Below are 26,703 nucleotides of genomic sequence, written 5' to 3'. Positions count from 1 at the left end.
AAGTTTCTCTCTGTTGTTTTAATGGAGACATTAACCTAATAACTCTGGAGACAGAGTAGAGGCAGCTTTACTCGGCATCTAACAGCTCTACATGATCTGGAAGTGCCTGATGCTAACCAATGATTTTCTGCTATGGATGTAGCCTGCATCTGAATGATTAGAAATGGGTTTTGTACTGACACGAATGGAAGTTTGCTAATTGTATCTAATTTTCTGAAGTCAGCTCATTATCATAATTAGACATAGCTCCAGATGCATATTTGGAGGAATGCAGGAAGCACGGGGAGCGGAAAACTGTGTAGAGTGAAGTTTAAAGGGATGCGGGCAATTAAAGGGGAGTGTTGTTTTTGAGGGATAAAAAATTTGATAGCCTTAAAAAACATTTCAACCTATTAGCGCCTATTGCCAAGGCCCAAGAGGGAGATAACCAAGAGGTGACAGGCAAATATAAAGGGAAAAGCAGCACAAGGTTTGGACATCAATTTGCAGCAGTTTACCACCTGATCCCTTGTTTGACGTCTGCTGAAATGTAGGCATTACTGCATAAAACATTCCTTTCTATGACCTTCCATATAGTTACCATTGCCTAGCAACTGTGTACAGTATACCCATTCATATAGAGTTGTTGGTTGAACAAGAAAGGATAAACTCTCTGCTCTTCTTCAAATACAGCCGTGGGATTTTTAAAGACCACCTAAACCGTTGGATAGGACCTCTCAGGTGGACGTAATAGATCCCATGGTACTATTCAAATAAGTGCAGGGGCATTCTCCCTCGTGTCCTGGCCAATATTTCTCACTCAACCCACATCACTAAAACAAATGATCTGACCATTATCACATTGCTGTGTGTGGGACCTTGCTGTGCGCAAATTGGCTGCTGTGTTCCCTACAACACAACAGTGACTACCAATGTACCCCGAAATTTATCTTTGAGCCGCGCGGCCCATTCAAAATCCGTGCATGCGTGTTTTTTTTTCAATTTAAAACCTGCTCACCGGCTGCGTGGGTCCCCTGGAGCGCCAGGCAGCTCAAATGGAACATCGATGACTACACGTCAAAAGTACTTCACCGTCTTTCTTTTTTTGTTTATTGCAGAATAACAAACGCTGTATTACTGTCGCACAGACACTTGACAACTTCAATCATTTTCGGTAATACCTGCACCCCACTGAGATAATCCAAATTAAAATGAGTGCAACACTGCAATTCTTGAAAAGCAAATGTAATGAAGCCTTGAGCAGCTGCTCCCTGTGTCCTCACTTATTGATAGAGAGTGGTGGGGAACGACGTCTCAGTACAACTGATCATCTTAAATTCATCTTCTTCTAATGTAACTACGTACTCAATCCCATTTATCAACATTTAGCAAATTACAATGTAATAAAGATTATAGTAGGAAGTTAATTAAAGAAGAACTGCTGGAAGCAGCTATGAACGAGGTTCCTTGCCTTTCTAACCGAGTGTCTCCAACATTACACAACTAACCATTTAGTGCTCGAGGAGGAGGAGGAATGAGAATATTCTAGAACTTAAACGTTATGGAGTTGATGCTTCAAGCATTCTCCATAAAAAGACGCGTTGACTGAGAACATTAATCAAAACCAGTCAAAAATGTCATGAAACAGTCACATTTGCGTACAGGTATGATATTTATTTGTTTGAAAACTTTTATTCAGTAGAAGGTTGTGAACATTGCTATCTGTTGCACTAACTTTAGAACTAATGGGCCGGATTTTGCGGTCAGCGGTGAACGAACGGTGTCAGCCATTCGTTACACTTACACTTGCCCACAGGATTTCTATGGGCTTGGGCACTGGAACTTGCAGTGATTGGAAAGCCATTTCGGCACAGCGCCCTCTACAGGGGCATCTGGGACCTGTGTGAACAGAGCAAGCAACTGTGCATCTCCTTAACCAATCAGATTGAAGCATTGTTAATGAGCAGCGCCGAGTCTGAACCAGGATGTGCAAGTTAGAATATTGAATTCGACGTCAAATCAGCTACAGAAAACAAGTTAAAGAGAGGTAAACAAAGATTGGATTAAGAGAGAGTGATAAAAGAAACAGAAAAAAGTATTAAATTTTTTTAAATTTTATTTTAAATCTCCAACAATAATTAAAATCTGAAGGAATGATATTCCAAACTTGTAAAAGTAAATTTTCAGTGCCAGAGAGGTTGTTTGGCAGTAATTAAGATTTATCATGCAGTTAAAAATTCACTTACGCTAGAATGGATAAGCCCTCACTTTTTCTGGTAAGTTTAGTGGGTATTCTATAAAAGACATCAAGGGGTATGGGGAGAGAGCGTGAATATGGTATTGAGATAGAGGATCAGCCATGATCATACTGAATGGCGGAGCAGGCTCGAAGGGCCGAATGGCCTACTCCTGCTCCTATTTTTCTGTTTCTATCTATTACGTAAGTACAGCAACTTCACGCCATTCTACGTGTTTCAATGCCAAGTCCCTCGGCGAGATACCCATGTAGCGAAGCTTCTGGAGGAGCCGGGCAACTCGGTCAGCAACATCCTGATTTCCGCGTTTAACTGTGCATGTGTGGTCGCTGAAAGTTGCTGTCTGATTTACTCCTTAATAACGGTGAGCGCTGAAAGCCTCACCATTGTTTTTACTGCAACATCTGGGCCCTGGAGTGAGGATTACAAAGCTAGGTGGGAAAGTAAATTGTGAGGAGGACTCAAAGAGGCTGCAAAAGGATGCAGACAGGTTAAGTGAGCGGGCAAGAGCGTGGCAGGTAGAATATAATGTGGAGAAATGTGAAGTTATCCACTTTGGTAGGAAAAATAGAAATTTTTTCAAAAGGTGATAGATTGGGAAATGTTGGTATTCAGAGGGACCTGGGTGTCCTTGCACACAAATCACAGAAAGTTAACATGCAGGCACAGCAAGCAATTAGGAAAGCAAATGGTACATTAGCCTTTATTACAAAGGAATTGGAGTACAAGACTAAAGAGGTCTTACTCCAGTTATATAGGGCTTTGGTGAGACGACACCTGGAGTACTGTGTACAGTTTTGGTCTCCTTACCTAAGGAAGGGTATACTTGCCATAGAGGGAGTGCAACGAAGGTTCACTAGACTGATTTCTGAGACGAGGGGATTGTCCTATGAGGAGAGTTTGAGTAGACTAGGCCTATATTCCGTAGAGTTTAGAAGAATGAGAGGTGAAACATAAAAAAACCGCAAGGAGCTTGACAGGGTAGATACTGGGAAGATGTTTCCCCTGGCTGGGGTGTCTAGGACCAGGGATTACAGTCTCAGAATAAGGGGTCGGCCATTTAGGACTGAGATGAGGAGAAATTTCTTCACTCAGAGGGTGGTAAATCTTTGGAATTCTCTACCCCAGAGGGCTGTGGAGGCTCAGTCGTTAATATATTAAAGACACAGATCGATAGATTTTTGGATACTAAGGGAATCAAGGGATATGGGGATAGTGCAGGAAAGGTGGAGATGAGGTAGAAGATCAGACATGATCTTATTGAATTGCGGAGAAGGCTCGAAGGACCAAATGGCCTAATCCTGCCCCTATTTCTTACGTTCTTAGCATCTCTTTTGGTCATCAATGCCAGTTCTGGTCCTTAATGTTCAGTCCTTGCCTGCTACGATTTGTGATTCATCCAGAATTACAGGCACCAAACTTACAGCTCAGGGTTTTAAAGCCTGAACAAATTTACCACCTAAAAGAACTGTACGTCTACCAAACCTCTTCAGTAAAATGCATGAAACATGTTCCAATTTTTATCCGTTAGTTTCTCAAATCGGGGGTTACCCTCGGGAAGCAGTTATCGGGTTTCCCTAAAGACCACGGCTGGTAGTTGTTACAGGAAAGAGCAGCACCGCTTACAGTATCCCTTACATGCTGCAAATCTGCTCCTCTAAAATTTGCCATCTGCCAGGGTACCAAAAAGAAGCATTTCAATAAAACCGGACTGGCAGATTGCTAATTGACATTTGTTTTCTTTTTTAAAAAGACTTGCATCTCTTTCTCCCCAAAGTCAAGCGCATTAGATGCCAAACAATTTTACTGTCACAACTCTCTCAGACTGCCAGCCACGGCTCCAATGACAGCAGATTGTGAGTATACTAAACTGCAAGGGATTTAGACACGGTGGCCGTCTGCTCTCTACTGCAGCAATGGCAGCTGCGGACCTCTACACCACTGGGAGCTGCACTATTCAGTTGTTTGTTTGCGATAGCAGTGGTTAAGTACTGCGTTTGCATCACAGAATAGTGTTTAAAGATTTATTCTCGGGAGGTGGGTGTCACTGGCATTTATTGCCCATCCCCAACGTTGGGGTGTGGGACTGGAGTCGCAGGTAGGCCAGACCGGGTAAGGCCAGCAGGTTTCCTTCTCTAAGGCACAGTAGTGAACCAGTTGGGTTTTTACGGCAATCCGACAGCTTTGTGGCCACTTTTACTGATACCAGCTTATTATTTCCAGATCTTGGAAAGGAGAAGCCATTGTCAATGCCCCAGACTGCTAGTATTGTGCCACACTGCTAGGGAAGGCTGCGCATCACAAGGGTCTTGTTTGACTTTGTTTGTGATTTTATTTTCTGGAGATATATTAAATAAACTAATCAAACTCAAAGAGGAAAGAAACCCGGTCCGGACGGATTACATCAGCTCATTTTAAAAGAATCTAGGGAAGAGATAGCAGAGGCATTACTACGCATATTTAATAATTTGTTAAAAAAAGGTGTAGTGCCAGAGGACTGGTGGACAACTAACGTAATACTGATATTTAAGAAGGGGGATAGAACATGTCCAGGGAATTATAGACCAGTCAGCTTAACATCGGTGGTAGGAAAAATAATGGAATCCCTACTAAAGGAGAAAATAGAAGAACATCTAGAAACCAAAAACATAGTAATGAATAGTCAGCATGGATTTCAAAAGGGAAAGTCTTGCTTGACCAACCTTATTGAATTTTTTGAAGAGGTAACAGGGAGAATAGACAAGGGTAATGCAGTAGATGTAATTTATCTAGATTTTCAAAAGGCCTTCGATAAGGTACCCCATAATAAACGAATGAATAAGGCGAGAGAATGCAGAATCAGGGGACAAGTAGCAGATTGGATAGCTAGCTGGCTTCAGGACAGAAAGCAGAGAGTAGGAGTAAAGGGGAGCTATTCACAGTGGCAGAAGGTGGGTAGTGGTGTTCCAAAAGGATCAGTGCTGGAACCACTGCTGTTCACAATTTACATTAACGATTTAGACTTTGGAATCAAAATCACAATTTCTAAATTTGCGGATGACACCAAATTCGGGGGGGGGGGGCGCGGAGGGGGTAGTCAATACTGAGGAGGAGTGCAACAAATTACAGGAGGACATTAATAAACTTGCAGAGTGGGCATATAATTGGCAAATTTAATTCAACCTAGATAAATGTGAGGTTTTACATTTTGGTAAAAGAATAGGGAGGTCACTTATTACTTGGAGGGTGTGAGTCTGGGTGGAGTAGAGGAGCAAAGGGATCTCAGAGTACAAATACACAAATCACTAAAAGTTGCGACACAGGTTAACAAGGCCATAAACAAAGCAAACCAAGCACTAGGGTTTATTTCTAGAGGGACAGAGTTGTAAAGTTGTGAAGTTATGCTAAACTTGTATCGAACCTTAGTTAGAGCAGACTTGGAGTACTGCGTACAATTCTGGTCACCATATAGAGGATATAGAGGCACTGGAGAGGGTGCAGAGAAGATTTACAAGGATGATACCAGAAATGCGAGGTCTACATATCAGGAAAGGGTGAACAGGCTGGGTCTCTTTAATCTTGAAAAGAGATGGTTGAGGGGTGACCTAATAGAGGTCTTTAAAATTATGAAAGGTTTTGATAGAGTGGATACAGAGAGAGTGTTTCCACTTGTGGGGAAGAGCAAAACTAGAGGCCATCTATATAAGATAGTCACCAAGAAATCCAATAGGGAATTCAGAAGAAACTTCTTTACCCAGAGAGTGGTGAGAATGTGGAACTCGCTAGTGAGGCTAGATAAGCATATGAGGGAGAAGGGAATAGAGGGTTATGCTGATAGATTTAGATGAGGAAAGACGGGAGAAGGCTCGAGTGGAGCATAAACGCCGGCATGGACTGGTTGGGCCGAATGGCCTGTTTCTGTGCTGGATATCCTATGTAATCCTATGTGATTGCACCTTCCCTGAAGGGTGGGAAAGATCCATACTGACCAGCGATGGGCACCACAATGCTGGAAGATGGTGTCCACCAAAAAGCCAAGTTCACATTGTTGCTGAGGTGGTACTGCTGCCCCACAGAGTCGTCAGTGAACATCGCCCTTTAGGTGGGTCTGAGCCCGCCTGGAGATGGCAGCGCCAGCTCACTAACCTCACAGCGCTGGCACTGAGGTCGGAACTGCATTCGGAGGCAGCTTTGTGAGGTAAGTCCAGCACGGGTCAGTAACACAGAAGCTCACAATGCAGCAACTTGGTACTTGGGGATCACGATCCACCGACGGCACTGCAGAAAACAGTACGAACAACTCCTGGCTTTTTACTGCAGGAGCATTGATCCTCTCAGCACCTCAGATCAACAAGAGGACAGTGAGCCGCGGATACTGAATTTGATTTCAAGCTCCAATTTATCTGCGTCTCCTCAGCCCAGCCAGTCACAGCCAAATTTCACCGTCAGTCATTAATGATACATCCTCCTCTCCTACCGCCACGTGCAATCTGACTGCTGAATATTCAAATATGCACCTGCTCTGTCTTTGAGGCCATAGTGTGCACACAACAAGCAGCCTGCAGAGTAAGCAGCCTTTCATTCTGGTTTACAAAAATGAAATGTAATATTCTTTAGGTACAAAATAGCACAGGGGCTCCTGGTCCTACAGGATCTGTATCCCAAGTCAAAGTAAATTTCAAACAAGTGTTGTCTGTACACGCAACAGGGCAATAAAGGCCATCTATTCAGGTATAAAGGAATTTGCTGTGTTTGTGGGACTAATGGGCATGACCGGGTAGTTTGGCTTGTATTTACCTCCAATGCTGCCTCCGACTCCTCGAGAGTCGCCTGCAGCTCTTCTTTCTCCATCTCCAGTTTCTTCTTGGATTTCTGCAGCTCGTGGACACTCTTCCCGCCCTCGCCCAGCTGGTCCGTCAAGTCGGTAATCTCCTCTGCGGAATCAAATCAGGAAAGGAGTGAAAAACAGAGGCACTTCAGCCTGAAACACCAGCGAGGCGCGATTGGCAAGTCGAAGGAGCAACATAGCTGGAGCAAAAGCCTCGCTCTTTGTGATGACTGCAAGGGGCACAGTTCAAATGAGTTTGAGCATAAGAACATAAGAAATAGGAGCAGGAGTCGGTCATTCGGCCCTTCGAGCCTGCTCCGCCATTCAATGAGATCATGGCTGATCTTCTGCCTCAACTCCATTCACCGGCCCTATCGCCATATCCCTTGATGCCCTTACTGGTCAGAAATCTATTGACTTCTGTTTTGAATATACCCAATGACTGAGCCTCCACAGCCCTCTGGGGTAGAGGATTCCAAAGATTCACCACCCTCTGTGTGAAGAAATTTCTTCTCATCTCAGTCCTGAATGGCCTACCCTTTATCCTGAGGCTGTGGCCCCTGGTTCTAGACTCCCCAGCCAAGGGAAACATTCTCCCAGCATCCACCCTATCAAGCCCTGTAATAATTTTGTAAGCATCAATGAGATCCCCTCTCATTCTTCTGAATTCAAGAGAATGCAGGCCTAGTTTACTCAATCTCTTCTCATACGACAGTCCCGCCATCCCAGGAATCAATCTCGTTTCAATCCCTATTCCCCCTCCCACCCCCTCCCCACGATGAGCAATCGAAAGGCCTCAGCTCTGTCTGGCTGTTGCTATTCAGCAGCTGCCGGAAGCCTTGATGGTAACAGCCAGGAATGCAAGCCCAGGCCTCAGGCAAGAGAATCTACACTATTTTCTGGGGTGCAGCACATTATGCCTGGCCTGGGAACGATGGTTATAGTTAGGAAGGTGCCCAGGAGTTAGCCTAACCTAACCCTAACCCATCTCAACCCCCTTTGTGCTTCCTATCGCCTCTTCTTGTCGTGATATTTGCAACTGGTTGCTAAGTGATCCTTTATTGCTGGGTTGCAGACAGACTCAAGTCTGATCCTGATCCTCTCTAACTTTTACCGCTGCACAATAGAGAGCATCCTGACGAACTGTATCACAGTATGGTATGGCAGCTGTAGCTACTATGACCGGAAAGCCCTGCAGCGGGTAGTCAAAACTGCCCAACGCATTACCGGCACCCGGCTACTGACCATAGAGCACATATACCAGAAACGCTGTTTACGGAGGTCACGGTCCATCATCAAAGACCCTACCCACCCCAGCCACAGTCTGTTCGCCCTCCTGCCATCTGGGAGACGCTACAGATGCATTCGCACCCGTACGACCAGATTTAGGAACAGCTTCTTTCCCAGGGCTGTCATCCTACTGAACTCCACAAATAAACTCTAAAGCCTGCACATCTGCCAATGCACTTTATTATGGTTATGTTTATGTTAATGTATTACAAGCCAAATGTATGTTGCATGTTTAAATGTCTTAATCTAAATGTACACTCTCGGGAGCATCAAGCCTACATTTCGTTGTACTGCACTTGTGCACTAACAACGACAATAAAGTTGATTATTATTATTATGATTATGATGTTTGCACCCAATTCCTTCCTCGGTTAGTTCATTAACATAGCTTCCGATGTAGATTTTGACAGGTGTAGGGAGCACTCTCAAGTGGAAAGTTCTTTGTAAATGAAGTAACTGAAATTTAAAAGGGATGGGACCAACTAAAGGGGAATGTCAGAAAAGTGTGTCAGAAATTCTGCAAGTTTTGTACAGCATCAAAAGCACCGCGAATCATTAAAGGTCAAGACTAAGAGGAGACAGGACAAAATGAAGGGAAACTAAACCCAAGATGCAGGTGTGAGTCTGCAGACCTGACCTGTTCAATAGCTGCTGAAGCACAGGTGGTGCCGCGCGAGGTGGTTGTCAATCCACGGCGCAACATTGCAACGTGGCTGCAAAGGGGTGGAGACGAGCTTCAGGCCACAGCTGACTTAGCGTCACTGCACTACCTTATGCTGAACGATAGCTTGTGTCAGCCTTGGTTCAGTGGTAGAACGTTTGCCTCTAAGTCAGATAGATCATGGGTTCAAGCCCCACCCCAGAAAGATGAGCATAAAATGTAGGATGACACTTCAGTACTGAGGGAGTGCTGCGCTGTCAGAGGTGCCATGTTTCAGAGGAGGTGTTAAACTGAGGTCTCCTCTGTCCTCTCAGGTGGCCATGAAAGATCCCATGGTTCTCCCGGCGTCCTGGCCAACATTTATCCCTCTAATTGGTCTTTTATCTCAATGCTGTTTGTGGGAGCTTGCTGTACGCAAAATGGCTGCTGCATTTCCCTATATTACAACAGTGACCAAACTTCAAACATTCTTAATATCCTGGAAAGCGCTTGTGGCCGTCCTGAGGATACGAAAGGTGTCATATAAATGCAAGTCTTTCTTTTTAGTTCAAAACATTGAAGATATACTAATATTTTTTGTGTACCAACCAAAAACAGAGAGTTTTCTCAGTGTCCTGGCCAACATTTATCCCTCAACCAACACCTAAAACAGATTATCTGGTCATTTATTTCATTGCTGTTTCTGGGACCTTGCTGTGCGCAAATTGGCTGCTGCGTTTCCCTACACTGGAACAGCGACTACACTTCAAAAGTACTTCATCGGCTGTGAAGTGCTTTGGGACATCCTGAGGTCGTGATGGTTGCTTTGCTTTATATAAATGCAAGTTCCTTCTCTCTCTGGGTGTCTTTGCAGAAGATGGCACAGCTCTGCACGTGGCTCTCTACTGCCTTCGACCTCGTGATGCCAGTTTTCCCCACAGCTGTTGCCAGTTAGGTGTACCAGGGCCTGAACAGATGGTTGGTGGCATCTTGACCGGTGTGTGGTGAATCAGGTTACTCTGGTTCCTGATCACATTGATACGCACTGCCCTAAATCTACAACATGCTGTGATTGGCGTGCTTCTGGGGACGCGTCCAACAGTACAGTTAGTTTAATAGCAAAATACTGCGGGTGCTGGAAATCTGAAATAACAACAGAAAATGCTGGAAAAACTCAGCAGGCCAGGCAGCATCCGTGGAGAGAGAAACAGAGTTAACGTTTCAGGTCTGGGACCCTTCATCAGAACTGGAAAAAGCTGGAGATGTAACAGATATGATTTTGCCATTCCGATTTGCAACATTTTATCTTTCCTGCCTCTTACAAAAGCACAGTATGTTCCTTCAATTCCTTCCTCCCCTCCCCTCCCCTCCCCCCACTGTCTCTGCACCTGCTTAATATCTGTTACATCTCCAGTTTTTTCCACTATATTTCCTTCAGGTGCCCTCTTTACAACCCGCATCATTTCTTTATAAATTACATTTTTAGCCTATCTATATAAACCTCCTTATCTTACTCCTGTAGTGTATGTACTTTGCAGAAGGAACCCTGCAGCCCCTGTATACTGCAGTACCAGTAGTGACCACCCCTGTATATAAGCCTGTGTAGTAACTTTTGCATAGTAGTTCCAGTTTGTCTCCACTCAGTAAAGACCTGTTATAACCAACTCCTGCAGTCCGTGTCTCAATTACACACGGACATAATACTGGCGACGAGCAGATCCGAACTTACCTACAGTCTGCACCACCTCATGGGGATCCATCCCTGAAGCGAAGTTGTCAGAGGTCGAGGCCAGAAGGAAGAAAGAAAATAAATAAATAAAACAATCAGAAGAAACGGGCGTCGACCGTGGGCAACCGCCTCTGATTCATCGGCGTGCAAGATTTGCAGGAGAGGCTGTCGAGAGCGGGGCTTGGTTATCCTGTCGATGGTGTTCCAGCTAATCGGGCTGGTGGCAGGTAGTACACTGATCCTTCCTGGGCTGCGGCGGGCTAGAGCTCGATCGGGTGGCTTTTCAACGGGGCCGAGCAGCGTTGTCGGGAAGAGGGGAGAGAGAGAGAGGGTGGAGCACACAGGGCGCGGCCGGTACTACGAAGCCGGGCAGCGTACAGACCCGAGAAGAGGGAGGAAAGTGTCCCGCAGGGTTGCTCCGACGACGGGGAAATAAAAGAAATTAGAAGCGCAGAAAGCCGTGAGGAGCTGCAGTTTGCCACGGGAACCGCGGAGAGCGGCGTTAGCAGCAGCGCGGGGGGAAGTGCGCGAAGACCATAGGGCGTCGCCATCAAGGCATAAAACGCCAGCAACAGCGCTAGCAGCAGCGGAGAAGACGGAAAGCGCGGGAGGCGCCATTTTGTTAAATCGGGGAAGAAGGCAAAGCGCGGGAGGCGCCATTTTGTTAAATCGGGGAAGAAGGCAAAGCGCGGGAGGTGCCATCTTAGATTTCCAAGATGCCGAAGACTGGCAATATCAATGCCTTCGATAATGCAATAGAAGACTGGACCACGTATGTGGAAAGAGTCGAAGTATATTGCGAGGCAAACGAAGTAGCTGTTGAGAAAAAGGCATCGGTACTACTAAACTTAATGGGCGCAAGAACGTACAGCCTATTGCGGAACCTAATTACTCCAGCCAAACTGATGGCGAAGAGTTTTAACGAAATTGTTGATATCCTACAGGAACACCTAAATCCTACACCGCTGCTGATAGCAGAAAGATTTAAATTCCACAGGAGAAATCAGCATAAAGATGAGAGCAATGCTGATTACCTTACGGAACTACGCAAGCTATCAAAGCACTGCCAGTTCGGAGCAGGACTGGCAGATACCCTACGGGACAAATTTGTCTGTGGACTCCTGAGTGAAGGAACCCAGAAGAGGTTACTCTCAGAGAAAGAGCTGACGCTAGATAAGGCTTTCAGCGTGGCAGTATCGTACGAAGCAGCAACAAGGGGAGCTGCGGAAATACAGCAAAAGCCACAGGAATACGGCACCCACGAAATGACACGGGGATTTGAAAAATGCTATCGCTGCGGCAGAACAACCCATGACCAGAAGGACTGCTGGTCCAAGGACAAAATATGCAGGCAATGCGGAAAGATGGGACACATTGCACGAGTTTGCAGGTCTGGGAAGGAGACCAATGACAACAAAAAGGCTACTAAGGAACAGTACAGGAAAGTACAAAAGATGACGGACAGTAGTTCCGAAGACCAGATGAGCGATAGTGAATCCGGGAACAAGAGACTAAGCTGTCTCAAACTTCACAACGTAATTGCAAAAGAGGATCACCGAACCATTTGGGTCACCCTCACGATAGCAGGGTCCCAAGTCAAAATGGAATTGGATACAGGATCAGCCCTGACCGTCATGAATCGACGAGACTACGAGCGGCTATTCTCACACATACCCTTGAAAGAGACATCCATTGTCTTGAAGACGTATACAGGGCAAAAAGTATACCCCAGAGGGAAAATAAGGGTGCCTGTCGAATACAACGGCAAGGAAATACAGAAATTGTATCTGTACATACTGCAAGATGGTGGACCACCGTTATTGGGACGTGAATGGATCAGAAAGATAAGTTTAGACTGGCACTCCATTCAGGCACTGACGGTGGCTGGTAAAAAGGATGACGACGTCACACCTGGACGATTGTCAAAAATCTTAGCTAACGCCAAAGAGGTATTTCAACAAGAACTGGGAACTCTTAAAGGCGTAACCGCCTCGATAAAAATAGAAGAGAATGCAATTCCCAAGTTTTTCAAAGCAAGACCGGTACCATATGCAATTCGCCCAGCCGTCGAGGCAGAGCTGGAGAATCTGAAGAATGCAGGCGTGTTATCTAAGGTAGACTGGAGCGAGTGCGCGACACCCATCGTTCCTGTCATGAAGAAAACGTTAAACAATAAGTCTGAGGAGCCAAGGAAGGTTCGCATCTGTGGGGACTTCAAGGTGACGGTGAACCCAGTCCTTCACACAGTACAATATCCTCTCCCGAGGATAGAAGATATTTTTGCCTCACTATCTGGAGGGAAGCGTTTTACAAAAATTGACCTAGCACAAGCATATTTGCAGATGGAAGTTGAAGAATCCTCTAGGAAGTATCTCACGATAAACACTCACAAAGGTCTTTACCAGTATAATCGACTGGTATTCGGAGTAGCATCAGCTCCGGCGATATGGCAAAGAGTGATGGAACAAGTCCTGCAAGGGATTCCGGGGACTCAGTGTTACTTGGATGACATCCTAGTGACAGGTGAAGATGACAGTGAACACCTTGCCAACCTAGAGCAGGTGCTCACTAGACTAAGAGAACATGGGCTACGAGCCAATCGCCCCAAGTGCGAGTTTTTTAAGAAACAGATATCGTATTGTGGTCACGTGATTGATGAAGAGGGGTTACATAAGTCCCCTGACAAAATTGAAGCGGTAGTTAAGGCTCCAGCGCCTGAAAATGTGTCGCAACTGAGGTCATTCCTCGGATTGGTGAATTACTACCATAAGCTTTTGCCGAATTTGTCCACAATTCTGCACCCACTGAGCGCCCTACTACAAACTGGAGTAGCATGGAAATGGAGCGATGAATGTAAGCGGGCCTTTCAGAAGAGTAAAGACCTAATCACTTCAAGAGAAGTATTGGCTCACTACAACCCATCACTACCGATAAGACTGGTGTGTGATGCGTCTCCCTACGGCATTGGAGCGGTACTGTCACATAAATTCCTTGATGGTTCAGAGAGGCCGATAGCTTTTGCGTCACGCTCGTTAACTTCAACCGAGCGTAACTACGCCCAGATTGACAGAGAGGCCCTCAGCCTGGTGTGGGGGGTGAAGAAGTTCAATCACTACCTGCACGGTCAGAAATTTACTCTACTAACTGATCATCAACCTCTTGTCTCCATTTTCAACCCTCAGAAGGGCGTCCCGATAATGACAGCACAACGGCTACAGAGGTGGTCCCTTTTCCTAGGGGCACACCAATATGACATCGAGTACAAAGGAACTAAACAGCATGGGAATGCTGATGGATTGTCGCGCCTATCATTGCCGACGGTGGAAGAAGCACCTGCAGTGGATCCAGTGGAGATATTCCACTCGACCATAGTCGAATGTCTACCTGTGACGAATGTAAACATAGAAAAGGAAACACGAAATGACCCGACACTCTCCTGGGTCTATGATTTAACGGTGAAGGGATGGCCAGCACATGGCGAACCACTGTTGCCAGCATTCTCGCTGAAAAGAGAACAGCTGTCAGTGTGCAGAGGAACCTTGATGTGTGGATCCAGAGTAGTAATTCCACCCAAATTGAAGGATAGAGTGCTCAATGAGCTTCATGAGGGTCATCTGGGAGGGATAAAAATGAAGAACTTAGCCAAAGCGTTTGTGTGGTGGCCGGGAATCGATAGAGAAATCGAAGAAATGACCAAGAGCTGTACAGGATGCCAGAAGGTCCAAAACGCCCCACCACAAGCCCCTCTACATCCATGGGAGTGGCCCTCATCTCCATGGCAAAGGGTGCACATTGATTTTGCTGGTCCATTTATGGACTCGATGTTTTTAATTGTGGTGGATGCACATTCAAAGTGGCCAGAGGTAATAAAAATGTCCTCAACCACCACAGAAAAAACTATCACAGTCTTACGAACCATATTCACCAGAAATGGGCTGCCTGAACAGATTTGCTCCGACAATGGACCACCGTTTGTGTCTGAAGAGTTCCGGAGGTTCTTAAAGAACAATGGTGTTAAGCATTACACATCCGCCCCATATCATCCAGCCACCAATGGATTGGCTGAGAGGTTCGTTCAAACATTCAAGAAGGCTATCAAGGCAATGTGTAATGAAGACATACCCCTACAACACAAGGTGGATAACTTCTTGTTTGCCTACCGGAATGCGACACATGCGGTTACCAACCAAACTCCAGCCATGACGTTCTTCAATCGAGGACTACGATGCCGCTTGGATTTGGTTAAGCCAAACATCAGAAGAGATGTGGAGAACAGGCAGTTTCAGAATATGAATGAAAGGCCGACCAGGAGTTTTAAGATAGGTCAACCAGTTTTGGCCCGGGACTACCGCACAGAGAAATGGCAGCCAGGAACGATCTGCACACGGCAAGGACCTCTAATGTATACCGTGGACGTTGGAGAGAGCATTGTAAGACGCCATGCTGACCAAATTCTAGAGTCACTGGAAAACGTCAATTCCACACCATGATCCGATACACCTGGTGATGAAACCGAAGTACCAATTGCATCTACCTCAGAATCGGGAATATTGGAAGCAGACGAACCCAACAACGACGTTGATTCCGAATCAACTTTGCCAGAAGAACCTGATACCCCAAAGAGGCGTTATCCAGACAGAATCAGGAAGCCTCCTCAAAGACTGAACTTATAATTGCTTAACTTCAGCTAATATATCTAGCAACTGTAATTGTAAATATGTTATTTAATTATTAATCGAATGTTATGTACTGTTTAGCTAAAAGGGGAGGAATTGTAGTGTATGTACTTTGCAGAAGGAACTATATTCTGCAGCCCCTGTATACTGCAGTACCAGTAGTGACCACCCCTGTATATAAGCCTGAGTAGTAACTTTTGCATAGTAGTTTCAGTTTGTCTCCACTCAGTAAAGACCTGTTATAACCAACTCCTGCAATCCGTGTCTCAATTACACACGGACATAATAACCCCGAACATTGTCTTCTTTTCCTTAATGCGTTTCTCAATTGTTGGGAGTCAACCACAGTGAGCTTCTCCTTTATTGCCACTCCTGTCTGATATTTACGCGAATTCAGACCCAGTATTTTGTATTGATTCCTGATACTGCAGATCACTCGCGCCTGATTTTTCACACATTTACAGTACCTTGGAGTGTTTTGTTTTCCCGCTTAAGGGAGTCCAGTTGTTCGATCAGCTCCTCGTAGGATGTCTTCAGTTTGAAGAGCTCTGTGGCGTACTGCCGGCACTCTTTCTGTGAGGATTCCAGCTCCGTCTGGATCTCCTCGCACTTCTGACGCCAGTCCGAGATCTGCTTGTCAATCATTCGCTGCTTCTTATCCAGGGTTGCACCCGCTGCATTGGCCTGTATAGAAAAAATAAAACGGGAAAACGGTTTTGATAATTAAAACCAATTCTATGTTCAGATATATGCAGTGGGCTTCGTGGCGCTGTGCACGGCGATGGGTTCGTTCCTCTAACCTGTCCAGCATCAGCTCTCATTGGAGTCGTCAGGTTACAGGTTTAGGTTAGAGAAATTACAACACGGAAACAGGCTGCTTGGCTCAAACAGCTTGGGCTAGAGTTTCCGCTTTGGGCGCAATCGGCGGTCTGTGTGCAACTTGTGGACAAAATTGCGCCTGTTTTGAGAAGTGCTTTCCCCCCCCACCCCCAAGTTTCCGCTCAAACTCATTTGCATATCGCTGAACGTAAAATCCGCCGTGAACCAGCGCATTAGGGCTGCGTTTTAGAACGTAAAAAATAAAGCTGTTTAATCAGAGTGCCTAGTCACCACCTGTGAGTAACCCAATTTTAAATAACTGAAAATGACTTTAAAAACTACACAGAACCATTTGCTAGTCATATTGGGGTATAGTAGTCAGTTTTAGTAAATTAAAAAAATTACAGTCAAAAGCTTCTACAACGTGCCTATTAGCGTCCTTGCACCCAAAAGATCCAGCTTAATTTTAAGAGCATCCTCGAAGGCCCGCAAACGAACGCAATTAATGGAAACTCGTCATGGTGATTAATTCGATCTGGGGGCGTGGCCAGTTTTGTGGGCGGGGTCAGCTTCTAGCGCGATGTTTTTTTTAACTAACTCGAAAGATCTCGGAAACTCAAGTTGCGCTGGACGTAATTTGCGCTTGAAATTCCGTGATCTTTTGCGCTGGGTTGGCTGATTTCGGCCGAACGGCACTGAAAAAAAAAACCAGTGCAACCTCCAGGCCCTGGTGTTCATGTTTATGTTTATCCTCCGCACGAGCAGTAGATCTAATCCCACGTGGCCACGGTGTTCCCAGAATCCCTCTCGGAAATCCATGTTGGCTGCTTCTAGTTATTAGTAATAATTAGTCATCTCATAGAAACATAGAAGATAGGAGCAGGAGTAGGCCATTCGGCCCTTCGAGCCTGCTCCGCCATTCAACGAGATCATGGCTGATCATCCAAACCCTAGCACCCGGTCCCTACACCGACAGCCATCCCACCCAAGCCCTATCCCCGTAACCCCGTAACCCCATGTATTTAATCCCCCCTAACACTAAGGGTCAATTTTTTTTATCATGGCCAATCAACCTAACCCGCACATCTTCGGACTTCAATTAACGGTTCCAAAAACGTTTCCAACCACAGATGTTTACCCAGGGCAGCTGTAATGCCCTTTTGAAAATAGGCATTACATTGGCCACTCTCCAGTCCTCCACCGCACATTCACTCTCAATAAATCCTGAAACATACGGCCCGATTTTAACCGAGCCCGACGAGAATGGGGCGTGTTTGGGTCCAAAGCCCGATTTACACCCCGCCTGATTTTACGTTCCACTGACGTCTCGCTGGGCAGGCTGGGGTAAAGTCGCTGCTATAATTTCTAGGGTCTCCGCTATTTCTTCCCCCGTTTCTCTCAGTGCCCTCGGACATATCCTATCAGGCCCTTTGCCCTCCATTAGCTTAACTAGCCCTTCTAATAATTTCCTTTTATTTATTATATCTCCCAGCTCGTTCGCCTCCTCCCCAATATCCTTCTCTTTTGTCAACACTGATGCAAAGTCCTTGTTAAGTATGCCGGACAATTTCTATTTATCTCCTGCTCTCAGGAGTCCCACCTCCCGTTTAACAGTACTCTTTTTACTGACACCATCGTAGAATACTTTACTGTTCTTTCTAATATCTTTAGAGATTCTCTCCTCATACTCCCGTCTTGCTTTCTCTATCGCTCTCGCAGCCTCTTCGCTAATTTTCTTGTATTCTCGCTTATTTTTATCGTACCAATAGTACCCATATACCCTCTTCTTCAACTTTAGTTTAATTCTAACCTCTATTGATCCACGATATCCTGAAACTTGAAGTCATCTCCATTTTTAATGGTATATATTCGTTCTGTACCTTTGCAATCTCCGTTATAAAAAAGTAACCGATAGTTTAGGTTACGGCTTGGATTATGATTACGGTTTGGGTTAGGGTAACAGTTTGGATGAGGATTGAAGGGATTCGCAAAATTTCATATGTTCCCCCCCCGAAGATTAATTGGAGTTATTAAAGAAACCTTGGAGTGACTGTGTTTTAAAAATCCAGGGCCTCTCAAAATGGCTGCGGTCAGGCACATGGCCAAAGGGCCTGCGGCATCCATATGGATTTTCTGATAGCTTCACAGACTGCATGTTTAATTTGAACAATGCAGTGAGGCAAGCTCAGTTGTATTCATGCCCTGAGGCAGGTTATCAATTGTTTGCCAACACAATCTAAGTTCGGGCGGAGATAGTCCCAGTTGCTTGAGGAACATTCAGAACAATTGAGGAACATTCAGAACAATTAAGGACATTCAGAAAACAATGGAAAGGCAGTTGTGGTACTGATCGGTGCCATCAACGTAAATGGGCCAAAATCAAGGTCCTTTTGTCTTACGTTTTCGAGCCCAAATCGGACAATGGAACGGACTGATGAGGCGCGATAATGACCCATTGCCGAGAGGATATAACTGGGGCGGCCCAGCACCTCGCTCTCTCTCTCTTTGCCTCAGCCCAGTGTCCTGTTTGTCTGCTAGCAACCAAGAAGGAAAACCATCTAGAAAGCATCGCAAGTACATTTCGACGGCAGCAGCGGGGCACAAGGGCCTTTTCATCTGTTTCACCGGTGAGCATTATCTTTCTGGCCGTCACAAGACAACCTAGCTAGGTGTAAGGGTGGGAGTTAAAGGGGTATTACAAAATTGTGATTTTAGAATTTTTCCCTCGTTGTGTCCGTTTCTTCTCCCGTTAAATGTAAAACTGTATTGCATCCATAGCGATTTCTTTTATCTTCTGTATAATACTGTTTTTCTTGTAGTGTTAGCTTTTCTAATTAATAAACATTGGTTTTCCTTGCACCAATCCACTGGTCTGTTCGTTTGTCCTTGTTACCACTCGATAAGTCCTGAGCTCAGAATCAGGAAGGGGAAAGCGATTCGCAACCGCACAGCGGGCAGGGCAGCTCAGGAAAACATAACTGGCTGACCTACAATAAGTCCCTGGAACAAAACCCCCTACAGGATTTAGATTTGGGTTAGGTCTTACTATGAGAAAACCACAATCAAATACCAGGTTTATATTAGAGCCAATTAAACCAACGTGAGCAAGGCTGAGAACTTACAGCCATCCTAAAGTTGTGAACCGGTACTATTACCGAATGGTGAACCGTTCCAGTGCTGTCAATTGGTTTGGTGTCATGTTCGGAGGGTTGGGATCACTCGTGTGTACCCTTGTTTACCAGTCCTCTCACTAATATGATGCATTAACAGGTTATCAGAGGTGTGACCAGTGCACTAATATCACCCTTTACAGGCAGTTTTCAGCCAATGAAAATCCAGTTTACAAAAGCTTGTCCGCTTCTGCAGCTCTCCTCTGATATAATTAATTTTATGGCAGATTTTTTAAACACGGTTTTGGAACTCAGCTACTTTATAAATATTTAAAATCCTCTCCGGTTTGGAATTCGCCAATTGCAGTTATTAAACTCTGGGGAACTAAGAACGTGAAAAATTCTGCTGGTGCATGGAGTTACAGTCAAAGTTTATAGCAAATTCAACTGATGGTATAGTGACTGCCGTGGAAAATTCATCCACCAAATGTCGAGTCACTTTAAGCAAATGAATTTAATTGGTTTCAGTGACTCAGTAAGAACTGAAATATATCAACCAAATGATTTGAAAGCCCACCTAAGTTTGTAGGTGCGCACTTGCAAATCGGTGAATGTAGGGAGCCTGTGAATGAGGCCTTCATGAGAACAGTCCACAGTCTTTTTTTAATTCATTCACAGGATGTGGACGTCGCTGGCAAGGCCAGCATTTATTGTCCATCCCTAGATGCCCTTCAGAAGGTGTTGGTGAGCCACCTTCTTAAACTGCTGCCTTCCGTGTGGTGAAGGTACTCCCACAGCGCTGTTAGGGAGGGAGTTCCAGGATTTTGACCCAGCGACGATGAAGGAATGGCGATATATTTCCAAGTCAGGACAGTGTGTGACTTGGAGGGGAACTTGGAGGTGGTGGTGTTCCCGTGCGCCTGCTGCCCTTGTCCCTCTAGGTGGTAGAGATCGCGGGTTTGGGAGGTGCTGCTGAAGAAGCCTTGGCGAGTTGCTGCAGTGCATCTTGTAAGAGGAGCTCATGTTTGAAACTGGGCTGGGGAGGAGGGAGAAAGATAAATCCACTGCGGCTTCACCGCTCTGGACTGCTGTTCAGACACCGTGGCAAGGGGGAGCACATCTGTATGGATGTTGAGTAAGGATAAAATCAGGCTTGATTAGCCCATTTACCAACACTCTCAGGTGATAATCACTTGGACACAGTACCAGACCCCCGCAGACAATCCAATCATAAAACTGTACCCCAGCATGACTATCTTCGGCAGAGGGAGAGGGGAGCAATTGGCAGGAAAAACCCTGTAAACTCCACCTTCTATATAAAAGTAATAGCTACAACGGAATGCTCACAAAGCAACATCCAGGGCTGAGATGATGATTATAAACCACTCATCTTGCCTGCCTGATGTACATCATTCGAGCTGCTGACTGAGACCACTGCTCTGTTCTCGCTCACAGGAACCACTCTCGAGTCATACAGTGGAGACCCACCTTCTCTAGGTCGATGCTCAGCTCCTCCACCTCTACTTGTAGCCGCTGTTTGGTTTTCTCCAGGCTGGAGCACTTGGCCTGGGCGGCCTCCACTGCCTCTTCAGCCTCTTGTAAACGAGATGTCAGCTTCTTCCTGTCATGATCCAAAGGTTACAATATCTATATTTTTAAACTCTTCAAGTCAATTCAAACTTTGTTTGTGATAATAGTACGAGCAGAATATAAACCCTTGAATTATGTACCATATACTGGTACAAAATCTCTCTCGACCCCTCCACTGTCTTTAAATTGTCATGCTGCTTGTCCGACATCCAGTATTGGATGAGCAGAAATTTCCTCCAATTAAATATTGGGAAGACCGAAGCCATTGTCTTCAGTCCCCGCCACAAACTCCGTTCCCTAGACACCGACTCCATCCCTCTCGCTAACAATTGTCTGAGGCTGAACCACACTGTTCACAACCTTGGTGTCGTATCTGCCCCCGATATGAACTGCTGACCACATATCCGTGCCATCAGTAAGACCACCTATTTCCACCCCTGTAACATCGCCCGACTCGGATCCTTGTCTCAGCTCATCTGCTGCTGAAACCCTCATCCATGCCGATATTACCTCGAGACGTGACTCCCGGCCGGCCTTCCATCTTCCACCCTCCAGAAACTTGAGGACACCCATCAAACCCCTGTGCTCGCTGACCTACGTTGTCTCCCAGTGAAGCAGCGTCTCGATTTAAAAATTCTCATCATTGTTTTCAAATCCCTCCATGGCCTCGGCCCTCCCGATCTCTGTAACCTCCTCCAGCCCCACAACCATCTGAGATCTCTGCGCTCCTCCAATTCTGGCCTCTTGCGCATCCCTGATTTCAATCGCTCCACCATTGGTGCTGCGCTTTCAGCTGCTGAAGCCCTAAGCTCTGGAATTCCCTCCCTAAACTTCTGCACCTCTCTACCTCTCTTTTCCTTTAAGACGCTCCTTGAAACCTGGCTCATTGACCAAGCTTTTGGTCATCTGCCCTAATTTCTCCTTACGTGGCTCAGTGTCAAATTTTGTTCGGTAACGCTCCTGTGAAACGCTTTACTATGTTAAAGGCGCTATATAAATGTAAGTTGTTGGTGCTGTTGTTGAGATCCAGATTCCACCTCCCAACATTTCCAAAATGGTGAATTCCTGATCTTGTCCCAGCCACCTGGGGTGGTGCTGATTGTCAAGGCCCTTCCACAGAGGAAGGAACTAGGAAACCAGTTAAAAAAAATCAGAGGCTGACCAAATATGCACGGTCCTCATTTCCCTTCGACCAAACAACACTGGTAGAGGTCTGCGCTAGGCCGCTCAGCCTATACTCACTGCAGAGATAAGCCAAATAGAGACTAAGGGGGAAAAACTGGGTTGCTTTGCGCCTCCCGTTAGCGGGATGCAAATCCCCTAGCACCCGGGCGCGGTGCTGCTAACGCCTCCCGCGAAATTGAGCGTGAGGTTAGTGGCGGCGGTAGCCGGTAGTGCCCTGCGGCGCTGCGCATCCGGCGATGACGCCCCGGCTGCAAACTTCAGTTGCGCCCTCTGAACTATCGCCTGATGATATGTCCGACAGGGTCAGGGGGGCGTTTTTGCGGCCACGGCAGAATCAACAGAAGGGCAGGTGCCGGGCGGCCTTTTTTTTGGGCCGCCTGCCAGCACCTGCCCCCTTCCCCTTCTTCATGCGGGGTGCCTGCCGTGATCGGGGTCTTTTGCCGGCACCCCCCTCTCCGGTGGTCCAGCAGGGCCCCGGTGCGCGCTGCGCTAGGCCCCTCCCCTTTAATCAGGGGAGGGAGGCCTGTAATACCGCGGCGCTACGTGCTGATGTGCGTGGTGCTGTTGCGCGAAGCGCCGCGATATTCAATGGTAGCGCCCCAGGAAGGAGGGGGAGCGCTTCCAGTAGCGGCCCGCCTCTTGCTTGGGGCGCTACCACTCAATTTACGGCGCACGGGCACGAACTACCGCCCCAAAGGGGACGCGAGCGAAATTTTCCCCCTAAGACTATTGGTAAAGACCAATACTTCACCTGGCGCATTGCTATTGTGTGGCCTGCGTTAGAAGCGCTGGTTACTTCATGAACTCCGAACTCTGTAAAATTGCATTTCAAAGCTTGTTTCGTTCACATCTAAACACTTCACGTGGTTACGTTTCACTGGCAGCTGTGTTGCGTCGTGGTAACTGTCTAGCTTTTATACCCCTGGAGTAGTAACAGAACTACACTAGGAGGTTGAGCACAGCGAGTTTCTCATTCAGAGCTGCCATTCTAACCATTTCCAATTCACTGAGGCAGTTCCAAAAGACAACACTAGATGGCGCCTACAGGCTAATGAATGTGGGAAGAATTCCATTAAAGCATTCACAAGCTCTGGAAAAAGGGATAAACTGCATTATTACTGGTTTGTTCACAAAGAGAGATACAAATAATCCAAACAAAGGCTCTATTTTACTAACACTCTGTAAAGAGCCAAAGTTTATAACTGCTATCATAGCCAATGGATTTATTAATTCCTATACTGTACCATGCAGGAGATCAGGAAATTGATAATGTAGTGTATGTACCCGTTCACCTTTAAGAGAACTACTTTAGGTGTGGCACTATTTGTTTGGCTTCTGTATACTGTAATACCGATAGTGACCACACCAGTATATAAGTGTTGTGGCAGGATTGCTGGGGCAGATTCGCCCTGACCTTCGAATAGTAAAGACCTGTTTGTTTGTTACTTCTGAAGTCTGTGTATTTATTAACTGCACAACCCACAGACTTTACAGTGGCGACGAGTCCGATCGTACCCTGCGGCAAGACTACCAAAGCAACGAAGAGCGTCGAAGAGAGGCAACCGCCCTCGTCGTGCTGCTGAAAGAAAACACGAGGCTGCAGCAGGAGGAAGGAGGAAGACTTTAGCAACAAAAGCTTCCGTCAGCAACAGGCACTGACTACCCTTCTACCACGGTGCGGAGTGAGCCGATCAGCAGGAAACAAGGCGGCCGCGGAGACTGTGAGTAGGGGAAGGTGTAGAGAATATCCGGAGGATAAGGGCTGTGCACTCGACCACGGTCGAGGGGGAACGGAGCCGGTCAGAAAGTCGGGTCCAACGGCGTCGTGAGACAGTCGGACCTCGATCGGCGGGAAAAGCCGGGCAGCGACCGCAGCCACGAAGCGCTGAGACTGGGAGTAGGCGCGGGAAGAGAAACCCAGCTGCAGCCGGGGAGGGAAACACCGGTCTGCGAGAGGGCTGGGAGGCGAACAGGAACTGTGCGGGTGGGAGAGAGAGCGACAGAGCCGAGCAAGGGGAGAGAGACTGCGCGAGAGCCAGTCCAGCGGCTGAGCTGTTCTCCACCAACGGGGTACCCAGAGCCGGTAGAACCGAACGTGCGGGAGAGGGAGAGACAGAGCCGAGCAAGGGGAGAGAGACTGTGCGAGAGCCAGTCCAGCGGCTGAACTGTTCTCCACCAACGGGGTACCCAGGGCCGGTAGAACCGAACGTGCGGGAGAGAGAGCGACAGAGCCGGGTACGGAGAGAGAGACTGCGCGAGAGCCAGTCCAGCGGCTGAACTGTCCTCCGTTAACGGGGTGTACCCAGCGCCGGTAGAGCCGTGCGGGCGGGAGGAAAAGACAGAGCCGAGTAAGGGGAGCTGTGCGAGAGCCAGCCCAGCGGCTGAACCTGTCCGCTGTGGGGAAAGCGTACCCCTTCCACCAGGAAGAAACGCGGGAAGCCGCCATTAGGCGGAGGAGACGACAGAAGCGGGAAACCGCCATTGAAGTGGGCGGGGAGAGAAAGGAAGAGCGGGAAACCGCCATTTTCGCGGGAAAACCGCCATCTTAACTGACATACCGCCAGTGAAGTGGGCGGGGAGAGAAGGAAAGAGCGGGAAACCGCCGATTTCGCGGGAAAACCACCATCTTAGAAATAAACAAATAAATAAGAATACTTAAAGAAATACTGGTGCTGCTCCCAAGGGAAGAAAGATGCCTAAGCGAGGGAATATTAACGACTTTAATTCTGAAATAGAAGACTGGGCCACGTACGTGGAACGCATAGAGATCTATTGCGAAGCCAACAAAATAGAGGAAGACGACAAGGCGATAACATTGCTAAACTCGATGGGGGCAAAAACATACGGGCTCTTGAAGCATCTAATAGCACCAGATAAACCAGCGGATCAGACCTTCGAAGAGATTGTGGCTGTGCTGAAGGACCACTTGAACCCCACACCGTTGATGCTGGCTGAACGATTCAAATTCTACGCAAGAACGCAGAGGAAAGACGAAAGCAATGCGGAATACTTGGTCGAACTGCGTAGGCTAGCGAAATACTGCCAGTTCGGAGGGAATCTGACAGAAGCACTGCAGGACAAGTTCGTATGCGAATTGTCCAAAGAAGGGACGCAGAAGCGACTACTGGAAGAGAACGACCTCACACTGGACAGGGCTGTCCTTATAGCTGCATCGCACGAAGCCGCAGTGAAAGGAACGGCGGAAATGCAACTAAAGGCGGCGGCACTCGGGGTGGACCAAATTACTTCAAGCACAACAAAATGCTACCGTTGTGGGAAGACAACGCATGACCAGAATCAGTGCTGGTTTAAGAACCAAGGGCTAGATTTTCAGTATAGACAGTTTTGGGGCGCTAACCTTAGCGCCCGCCCGAAGTTAGCGCCCGCCCCAAAGTAGCGCCCCGTTGCCGGAAATTCAGTGGCTTCGCCCTAAGAGAGTGGTGGAGCGCTAAAAGAGGCGTTCCACTCCTACCTTTAGGCGCTAAGCCGGCGGTCCAGAGGGATAGCGCCCAGGCGGGGCGCAGCGCGGGTGCGGTCATTTTTGGACTGACAGCAGACCCCGTGGTGCCAACCAGCTGTTAAAGGGGGAAGGGACGAATTGGTCTGCTGCCACGCCCTGCACACTGCAGCCTTGCAAAGAGGCCTCAACACTGCTGCTCAGCCCCAGGGAGTCATGGCAATGCCAGAGAAGGCCCGTCAGCGTGCCCTGCGCTTCTCAGAGGGTGATCTGGACATAATGGTCACAGCTCTGGAGGTGAGGCGCAAGATCTTGTTTCCAGAGAGTGGGAGGAATCCAACCCACCATAACTACACCAAAGCCTGGAAGCAGATCGCCCAGAGGGTGACGTTCACCGGCGATGCCCCCAGGACCCACAAACAATGTCGTAAAAAATACAACGATCTGACCAGGATTGTGAAGGTGAGTAGCCTTTCCAGTCTCCTCCTCATTCTTGCATGTACACCTGACATGATGGGCAAAGGGAGCTGAAAGTCCTATTGGCCAGCCCTCAGCCAGCAGCATTGGGACAGTCATGAGCATCAAATGGGCATTCGGCACTCTACACTTTGGCCAAGCTATTCCACCATGGGAGGCAGTGCACACTACATCAGGGCTTCACTCTGTCCAAGCTATTCCACCATGGGAGGCAGTGCACTCTACATCAGGGCTTCACTCTGTCCAAGCTATTCCACCATGGGAGGCAGTGCACACTACATCAGGGCTTCACTGCGCACTTACAGCCCGTCCTTTCTCTTGCAGGCTAAAGTAGCGTTTAATCGCCAGGCCCGTGCCAGGGGTGGCCGCGCCAAGCTGCAGAAGCTCACTCGGCTGGAGGAGCGCGTGTGTGTGCTCATGGGAGCCCGTGTGATTGTCCCCACAGCGTGCGGTGTATCTGACCCTCCACTGCCCGGCAATGGTAAGGACCTCGCCTTTTGGCCCTCTCGCGTCGCACTGGCCCATCCGAGCTACCTCCTTTGCCACTGTCCCACCAATGCGCTGAATGCCACCAGTCCTAACTCCCTCGCTGACGCCGTCTCCTCACTCTGAAGCTACTCTTGTGCATTCCTGCTTTCAGCTGGTGACGACCAGGACCCTGAAGCTGCCAGTGACAGCACCTCCGACCA

General features: G+C 47.3%; 1 protein-coding gene across 7 annotated transcripts in view; it reads right to left on the bottom strand.

Moving 5' to 3' along the window:
• LOC147102664 (putative uncharacterized protein MYH16) overlaps positions 1-26,703 on the bottom strand; it is a 589,631-nt gene that overhangs the window by 40,328 nt on the left and 522,600 nt on the right. For all 7 annotated transcript variants that reach the window (XM_085963368.1, XM_085963373.1, XM_085963369.1 and 4 more), the window contains 3 exons: positions 20,794-20,926; positions 15,844-16,060; positions 7,011-7,147 (listed from right to left, as the gene is read on the bottom strand). In XM_085963368.1, coding sequence (XP_085819494.1) covers positions 7,011-7,147; positions 15,844-16,060; positions 20,794-20,926 — 487 coding nt within the window. The remainder of the gene's footprint in view (positions 1-7,010; positions 7,148-15,843; positions 16,061-20,793; positions 20,927-26,703) is intronic.

The sequence above is a fragment of the Somniosus microcephalus genome, chromosome 21 (genome assembly GCF_052327205.1).
Source record: "Somniosus microcephalus isolate GS21.2 chromosome 21, FLI_Smic_1.0, whole genome shotgun sequence".
NCBI lineage: Eukaryota > Metazoa > Chordata > Chondrichthyes > Squaliformes > Somniosidae > Somniosus > Somniosus microcephalus.
This window is presented reverse-complemented; position numbering and strand designations above follow the sequence as displayed.